The following is a 9796-nucleotide window of genomic DNA, read 5'->3' as shown; positions in this document are numbered from 1 at the left end:
CGAAGGACAAATGGAAGACTAGGTAATGTTGTAGTAATGAAGTTTAGTTCTTGATGTAAAGCGATGAGCAGCAAAACCATTAAATTAATTCAAACGCCCATTTATATTGTTCTAATTTTGTTCTAATCTTCAGAAAATAACGGTTTTTTTTATTTACATAATTATATATTTTGTGACTAGTTTAACCTTTCTTGACGTGTTTTAATTTACTCACAGCTAATGTATTAAAACTTTATGACATACAACCGAGTCATTTAAACTGGATAATAGGAGGTTCAAGCATATGCATTGTGCTGCAACCAAATGAACTTACTTTTTTTATGACATCAAAGTAAATGGGGAAAACAATCTTCATTTATATATTGATTAAATTATGCTTGTTGAAAAATTCATATCAGCCATGAAAATTCCGAGGTATCTACTTACAAATATAAATACTCAGTTTTCATATTATTTTGTTTTTCTGTTTTCAACAGCGAAGAAGAGAAATAACTTGGTAATAACTTTAATAACTTTACTGATATATGTGCGTTTGGTATTTTTTACACAATGCACTTTAGGAGATTGGTTTACGAAACGGATCTACTTGTATTTAATTTTTCAAAAATATTATAGACTATGTACCAGACATCTCGATTACACAACGCGCATGACAACACTGCCCTGTCACGTGTCTGAATATATAATATAACATATAACCAAGTTACCCCCAAGATTGTTAAAAAAGGCGATTTTTTTAATCACAAGCAATGACATAAATCTATATACGCCAAAACAAAAATAAATAAACCCTTACTTTTATTTTTTTATGGTGAAAATAAACACTGGTTTTAGTTATTCTTACATTTTTTTTAAAGGAACCCACGTCAACATTATTAGTGCCTAAATGGTTGAACGTATATTATTCGAAAGTGGGAGGGGAAGGTGTCAGCCAATAATTAGGCGTTTCTCAGCTTATTTTGTTACTCTTTGTAGGAACCAGAGGCTCCGCCACAGTAGGCTAAATTGCCCGACCATACCCACCTCTCCCTATTTCAAGTTACAATCAAAATATGTCGACCCCATTATCCTTGTGCCCCATCCCATTTTTCAATTCATCATCATTTCATGTTCATTTTATCATCTATTTTATATTCATCGTCTGGATATAGCTAAAATCCTGCTGCTAGGGCGTTACAGTCCAACAATTTATCAAATAATCAAACTTTATATTCTTTGTTGTGTTTGTCTGTTTTCAATGACTGGTCTTTGTCCCTATATTACATTCTTTTGATTTCCGCTAGAATCTTGGTTCCTTTGATTACTCTTTCAACGAGTACAGAAAAAAACTACGACTTTTACAATGAAATAAGACGAATGGCCATTTACAAGGAATAAAGATTAAAGCGTTATTGATTTTGAAGCATAGCTTTTTAGGACTTCGTCGTACGCATTTTAGCATGCCAGTGGACGCATCTTTTCACGATTTTTATTATGATTCTCACTTTTTAAAGTCATTCAACATTTACTACTATTTCGTAATCAGCAGTCGATTCTTATAACTTTTTTTCGTTTTTATTTTTTTGTAAAAAAAAAAGAAACAAAAACAAAAACAAAAAAACAGAATAATATTCTCAATAATCATGTACATGTGTTAGAGGCGGGTAAGACTCATTTGTGTTGTGATCCATTTACTTGCTTGATTTCAGCTGCATATGATATATTTGGTTCCGTTTAACAAAGCTCTGTACATAATGTTTTGGGATATGTAGGAATCACCACATCTGTCTGCCCGTCTGTCATGCCGTCCGTCCGTCCACATTTCATGAAAGCGCATCTTCTCTTAATATGCGAAAGGAAGGTTAGGTATCATATGTAGCTAAGCATTAAGAAATATTATAACTGTCCGGAGGACTCCAGACGTAGATGAGCAAAATTATTGACTTTACATGCTAAAGACACCTCCTAAACTGCTAAAGGGATTTTATTATTTGTTTTTATAGGTAGGTTGAATATCATATATAGATGAGCATGGATAAATTTAATTACTGTCGGGTGGGGGGGGGGGTGCATAAAATCCAAATAAAGGGTTTTGCATGTTCAAATTAAGGTTTTGGATTTAATTTTCAAGGAATGTTGGATTTGAAATATAGATGTGCATGACATAATATAATTACTTTCGGAGGAATCCAAAGGGCAATAATCCAATTAAACGGTTTATTATGGTTAAACCTCATAAACACAACTATTCCTATTCCGCTCAGGAAATTTTAATGACATATCAAAGCAAGTTTTGGCATCACATTCATATGTACATGAAGGAATATAGTTAATATTGAAATATTCTAAAGGATGTAATCCAACAAGCGTTTTACATTTAATGCAATTATAAGCAGGGAAATTATCTGTGTGAGCTTGCTCACATTATTTCTAGTTTTAATTTAAGCATATTTTATTGTCAACGTTTCCATGACACCGAGCGAACTAGTCGTCACCTTGACTGCTTTATGTCACTTGCGTGGCAGCGATGTTGTGACTACCAATTTTAAATTCTTTGGTATGACTCTTGACTGGAGGTTTAATCCACAACCTCCAACATCTGAGGTTACCACGCTTCCACGAAAAAGAGTCATCAGTAAGTTGATACTAAATTATTAATTATGTTTAAAAGTACAAAGCAATGCCCCCTAAACTGCGTAGTGTTCGCTGACATGGATTATACTTTGAATAAATGTTGTCCTAACCACGTGATGAGTTCAAGTGTTAAGTAGTAAACTAGAAAAATAAAACTGAAACCAATATAAAGGCAAAAAATACACAAAAAATAAGTTATAAACAATACAAATAAGTGATGGGATTACCCACAAATGTTCTGAAAGAATCAGATGATATACCGTAATGGAACTAGTATGCTTTGATCTGAAGCTCAATCAATTTTTGCTACTAGCACACAAAAATCTTCAATGCCGATAGCAATGTCTACTGAGAGAGAAGAAACTGTTAGACTAAAAATACGATAAATAACAGTGAATAAATATACAAATAAACCTTGAAAGAGTAATCACGGGAATCAAGAATCTAGCGATTATCAAAAGAATGTAATCCAGGAACAAAGACCAGACATAAAAACTGTAAACAAAACAAAGGACATAAAATAACCAAAAATAATACATACAGAGTAACAAAAGTAAATGAGCAACTCAGACTCCAATAAAGACTGGGAGCATGGACCTGGTGTACATGTAGGTTAAGCATTCTCTGTTTTTCTAAAAACACCGGCCAAATTGCTAATAAAAAGTCAAGTCCAGGGTAGACGAAAGAGAAAAGGAAATCTATGACACGTTGAACAAATCAGCCTTGATAACGCAGATAGATACACCGTAAAGATCTACGAGTTGACGATGTCGACCATTAACCTTCTGTAAGTCACTTTAATCTTATAGCAATATAAACCTGTTCCTGAAGTGTCTATGATTGATTGATTGTTGGGGATTAACGCCCGAGCAGCAATATTTCGGCTATATTCAGGAGGTGAACATGAAAGGGAGGATAAAATGAACATGAAATGATGATGATGAAATGTAAAAAAGGATGGGACACAAGGATAATAGGATCGACAAATTTTGATAGCCATAATATAATGGGAGAGATGAGTAGGGTCAAGCAATTTAGCCTCCTGTGGCGGAGCGCAAAGTTTCCTACTCCTATCGAATACCACAGCAGGGTTCTTTAACGTCCGTATTATAGCCTGACAACCCCAGCATGTAACACGCCAGGGGTACCCCATTCCACCACCAGGGGCACACATCCCAGTTGCTCTGTGGGCAGAGCGCCTAGCCCCCGGCTATGTTCCTGAGTACTATTTAGTCGCCTTTTACGACAAGCTTAGCTTTGCTGCAGGCCTATTCTTTTGACACCAGGACTTGCACGGGGCTCCTGAAATCTAATTGTAGGAAGTCCAGGGCCGTACAAAAAGTCAGCTAGTTATGGCTGGCTTTGACATGAGTGCGATATAAAAACTCCACACGCAGGTGTGAAGATAATTTGCCGCAGGTGAACGAAAAGTTGACGATAGGGAATTGTAATTCATCGCGTTTGTTGTATAATTTGATCAATTATTGTCCTTTGCCATCGATCTCAAAGTGTATGTTAAGATATTTGGCTGATTTCCAAGTGTCAGTAGTATTCTTTTTTTCAAGTTCTTTCGGGATAGATGCAGTACAAAATATCCTCGAAGATAGGACCCTTTACCGACGATACTTCATCTATGTGATATATTTCACACTACATGTATGTTTCCTTCTTTTCACCAAGCAATCAAATTTACTATTGACAACCTTTAACAGCCTTATGTTTCTTGACATCATTTGTAAAAATTATAATTTTCTACATTGTCTTTTACAAACTTGTAAACTCTATTTGTTACTCTGTCATCCTTAGTCATGCAAAAACCCATTCAATATCAAACAGTTTATTTTAAGACAAAATTGACAAAATCATGGCTATGTCTACAGCATCAAATTTGAAAATATACTAAAATCTATTATTATTCTTTACAAACAGTCGAACTTGAAAAACGAATCGATTTCAGTAGATTCAGACGCATTAATTAACTTGTCAGTATTGCTAATTTCTGAATAGCTAGAAATTTAATGGACTGCCCAACATGTCACACCGTTAGCAATACTGACAACTGGCGTGATGGGCCATCCTGCACTTTATAGCTGTTATTCTTTTGTGCCGACACTACATTTAAATATTTATCATATTTGACGGCAACATATCTAGTTCAAACTACTGACATTTTTTAAAAAAATTTTGCTTATATATAAACTACATCAAATGAATCATACATTTGTAGAGTGTCCAGCCGTTTTATAATTTAATGTTAATGATGTCGATTAGAAGTTGTCTTCTTATTTTCATCGTGGTTGTGATTATAAGCCAAGCAAATGGAAGACGAGGTAAGACTGATGTAGTAATAAAGTCTAATTTTTCATTCTCTTATTATCGTAAATATCCATTTATTTTACCATTTTTTACTTAATCAATCTTCTGACTATAAGATGTTGTATCATGTTATGATTTATTTGCATCTGACACTCTGTCATTTGATATGTTTTTTAATAAATAAATTTGATATCCATTTCAAAGATTTGTATGTATACCGTCTTTGTTTACTGTGTTCATGTTCAGTCCATGTATTTTGATTTCGCCGTTTTGGAATTATCCCGCTGCTGACTATTCCGTATTTTTGTCAATATTTCTAATATTTGAGTTCTGTAGGTGTTTTACCTTCCCTTTGTACCTATTTACTGGTATACATTAGTATACTACTGTTCAAGGTTAAATGTTTACGGAATATCCATATCCCAAATTCTGTTAACATTTAACCTTGAACAGTCAATCTTGTAACTTCTCTTAGTTTCTACAAGCTCCGTCATAACGCATGAGTTTTTCCCATGGTGCATACGTATACACCATAATAATCCTCTACTCGAGTTTTTGATGGCAATCATTAAACTTTTGTATTCTGGTAGCAACATTATCCTAATACAAAAGACTCATTGTAAAAAGTATAGTACCGTAGCCTTCGTAGCTTCGGCAATTAAGAGTTGCGATTTGAAACTCCATTCGCCGGTAATGAAGGGATATTGCCAAATATAAATGGAAAGGTGACGACACAGAGCGACGGGCATCGCGTTTGTCATATAGTTTGGTCATGAGGGTTCCTTTTCCATTGACCTCGAAGATTAATTCAAGTTAATCTATAGTATCTGTAGTGTCCTTTATCTCAAGTTTTTTTTTTTAAATTACTGTCAAATTAAATAGTAATTTGTAAACCGGTATTGGCCAATGTATTTTTAAATATAACTTTACGCACTTAATTTCCTATGTTGATATATAGTGTTTCCCAGTTGAACAATATAACCATTTTAACTGAATAAGTGTATGTAGCTTGTTTATAATCCAGCATTACCTGCAGTTTCATTTTAAACACGCGAACGCGCTAGATTATAAATATATATGCAACTGGCGTTAAACATTCTTTAAACTATGTTACTTTTCCTGCTTATTGCAGAGAACCAATGCCGTAACCATTACTGTGCTAATGGAGGGAATTGTATAATCAAATATAGTAAATGCAAAGGAGTTGGGAAAGGCGTCCCGAGTTGTAAATGTGCTGGTAGTTGGACAGGTCCTCGATGTGATGGTAAGATAATTGGCGTGGACGAAAATGTCTATGCTGTATGTAGATCCCTTCAACAGACTGACATATATAACAGAAACAATTCTTGTAATGGCCATTCAAACCAGGAATGGAGTGGCAATTTCAAGGTGTATGTTAACGAGCTTTGTAAAGATACCTAAGTTAATGCAAAGTGAAAATTGAACTATTTATTTTGTAATGCATTGGACTCTATATCGGGCAACCTCTAGATACATGTAATCAGAATTTGTAATTTTTTCTCTCAGAAGGATGCTATATTTTACAGTGTTATATATTGAAATTCGAAAGTTTTATAACTCGGACTCCACTGGGACCATGGACCAGGTGCACCCGTAGTGTAAGTGTATGGAGCAGTGCAGCGAATAGAGTCGTCACATTCTGAGACGTTTATATATATATATATATATATATATATATATATATATATATATATATATATATATATATATAGATATATATATATAAGTTTTATGTTACTTTCAGACGATCCATGTAAACTCACTTCGTGTAAGGAGAATGAAATATGCCTTACGACCCGTGACGGGACCGCAAAATGTATTGTAGAAGAGTGTAAGTTTTTAAACTATACATAAATTAATTTAAAGTCATTAAAACCGAGTACATCATGGGAATCATTTAATTGTTTAATTGATAAAATCTTAACATAAGAATTGTAGACTGGTGTTAGGTGAATAATGATCGCCAAAATCCAACTGTTTAAATCAAAATGACTCTGAGTATATGTATCTTCAATGTCAACAGAAGTGTTCATAAACGTTAGTGGAATTACAGTATCTCATAACTTTTGTCTAATTGGTATGGTGTACAGGATGATGTACTGAAAACTGTACAGACTGGAAGTATACACGGAAAAGGACTTTAAATCAAATTGCATACCTTTAAATTGATTAAATTCCTTTTTATCAAAAGGTTCAACTGCTGGAATGGTATGTAAAGACCCTGATTTTCTACAATGTAAGTTTAAGATTTACTGGAGTCTCCATTCATCCTTTCATGAATATTCAAATACATACGTGTACACTTGGTCTGTGTCGAATTCCGATGTATTAACAACAAAAAACATAGTAATGTCAAAGCTATGTCCGTTATATGAATCTTATTTCTTTGCATAACTTAGGTTTTGTTGTATTTAGTTGTACGTTTGCAATTACACAAACAAAGAGCTATCATTTATCTTTTCACATGTTCTGTGGGACAAAACGAAACTAATTATCATTTATTTTGTATATTCATTTACGTATAAACCGTTCTTTTCAAAGATTATTGATGAATGAATAAATTTAGAAATCTCAGATATTGTTTTGCTATGCTGTTGTTGTAGTATTATGAATATACAGCCATGGCCCATTTGCCATTGTTTTTAGCTTTTAAAAATCATAGCCATGTGCTATACGGTCATTTGTTTGGACCATGTACATGCATCCAGTCTGCGATGCGTATGGTCTATTAAGTTATTTAACCAACAAATGATTGTAAATTTTACAAATTATACAAATGAATGAAAGATTTTTAAGTCGTTATGCGAATCTTCGTCATTACTTCCAGAATCACGAAATAGAAAAAGAAACCCCTAATTTTATATATTTAAAATATTATTTGGCGAATAACTAAAATGACAACTCTATGATATTGTGTTATTCGGTTGGTGATGTGCTCTACATTACATGTAAATTTATTCAAAGTAAGAAAACGAATATGGCTCAATTTGTCTGTTGATATTGTATAAAATTGCAATTTGCAGATGTGGATCAATATTGTCTTAGCCTATCATTTCAACGGCGTTGCATATGCTGTTGCACTAAATTTACAGCCGTTTTTAGACATATAACACTCTTCTACTTTATTATGTATTGTTTATGTATATATTGATAGCCAAGTGTTCTGACACGATCGTAACTGGTTTTTGTGAAACAGAATGCGATGATTCAGACGTTATACCAGCTGAAAAAAAATGTGGTGATGGAACCAGATGCTGCAGAAAAAGTGTTAGGAAAGAGATACATGGATGCTAATATCCTTCTAAATATAAACAAGTACTGACTTTGTTTGTATATTGTAAAGAGGCATAGAAATTAACTCATGAAACTAATGAAAGAGTAATCAAGGGAACCAAGGTTATAGCGGTAATCAAAAGAATGTAATCCAGGGACAAAGACCAGACATGGAAAACAGATATACACAACAAAGAACATAAGGTAACTAAAATCATACATACAAAGTAACGAAAGCAAATGAGCAACTTGGACTCCACTAAAAACTGGGAGCATGGACCAGGTGCACTGGTGGGGTAAGCGTCCTCTGCTTTTCTAGTAGCACCCACCGAGTTGCTTTTAAAAAGTCAAGTTCACAGTTGACGAATAAGGAAAGAAAAAAAACTATGATGCAGGTAGATACACCGTAACGATCCACGAGTTTGCGATGACCATAAAACTTCTGTAATGGTGACTTCAATCTTATAGCAACATAATCCTGTTCCAGAAGTCTAATTGTAGGAAGTCTAGCGCGATACAAAAAGTCGCATAATGTATGAGTTGTGATATGAAAACTCTATATGCAGGTGCTGAAGGAATGTTGCCAAAAATGAAAAGAAACTTGACAATACTGTCATGAACCGCTGCCTACTCAATAGTAAATTTTATTGAAAGTCATGAGACATGAAAATGCGTATTTTCATAGCAAGTGTTATAACTTCTCGCTCAGTAGTTTTATTGTGTATTCTTAACTTAACCATTACAATACAGAACATAAACAAAATAATGGTATATGTTTATAAAACAAATGAAACACAACATGGTCGTAGTTAGAAAGCAGGGGCTTTCATGTCTCGGAAGTCTTGTTAAAATAATAGTCATTGGGGTAAAGCGGATGAACGTAACGTTAGTTACGTTCATCCCAAGATGGAGTTGCCTATTTAAGTTATTCAACTAGATGAATATGACATAAAGTTAGGTATTCATACATGCTTGACATTTGAAGGGGAAGCATATGGGCAAAATATATGATTATTGAGAAATTACAAGATAAAAATATCGGCGGAATCTTCTTTTTCTAAGTATGACCGTAACATGCGACAAGAGATGTCCGTAACATGAGAAATCAAATAAATGTATAAAAAATATGAGAATATTTCGTGGTAGAGGTTTTGGTGATTCAATAGGTTCATGTTGTAAATTTATTAGCTACAAATCTATCGGTTCAATCTAGTGTAGTTGTATGTAATAGAGTCAGAAAATGTTACAAAATATTTGAGCAAAATTGAAATTGCCGACTTTCTATAGAATATTTCTGACTGACAATATATACATTTATTGCAAACTATCATTTACTTTGATGACATCTTATATTCAGCCAAGAAAAAAAATATGTCTGTTAAAGGTTACATTACCGGACCTTTTTTTTGTTTTGTTTTGCATACCACATTTATTATGGTATTTTTGATAAAAAGCTGCTAAACTCTCATTTCTTAGTTGAGCACTATTAATGTAAATTAAAGACCTCCCATAAGCTTCAAAATAAAAAAAAGATAAAATAAATGATTTTACCAAGCTATCAATTTGTTTTTAA

General features: G+C 33.5%; 1 protein-coding gene across 1 annotated transcript; it reads left to right on the top strand.

Annotated features, from left to right (window-relative positions):
• The first annotated feature begins 4755 nt into the window (after positions 1-4755).
• Positions 4756-8273, top strand: LOC148609525 (uncharacterized). The gene is made up of 5 exons (XM_088540716.1): positions 4756-4943; positions 6062-6193; positions 6695-6781; positions 7142-7186; positions 8105-8273. The coding sequence occupies exons 1-5, from the start codon at positions 4865-4867 to the stop codon at positions 8242-8244; spliced, it is 483 nt and encodes a 160-aa protein (XP_088396842.1). The 5' UTR covers positions 4756-4864; the 3' UTR covers positions 8245-8273.
• Positions 8274-9796: the final 1523 nt, after the last annotated feature.

Source organism: Perna viridis, chromosome 8 (genome assembly GCF_037379345.1).
Source record: "Perna viridis isolate PV_CMFRI_1.1 ecotype Kerala chromosome 8, ASM3737934v1, whole genome shotgun sequence".
In the NCBI taxonomy this organism is placed as follows: Eukaryota; Metazoa; Mollusca; class Bivalvia; order Mytilida; family Mytilidae; genus Perna; species Perna viridis.
Note: the sequence above shows the minus strand (reverse complement) of the source record. Positions and strands in the feature narration are given on the sequence as shown.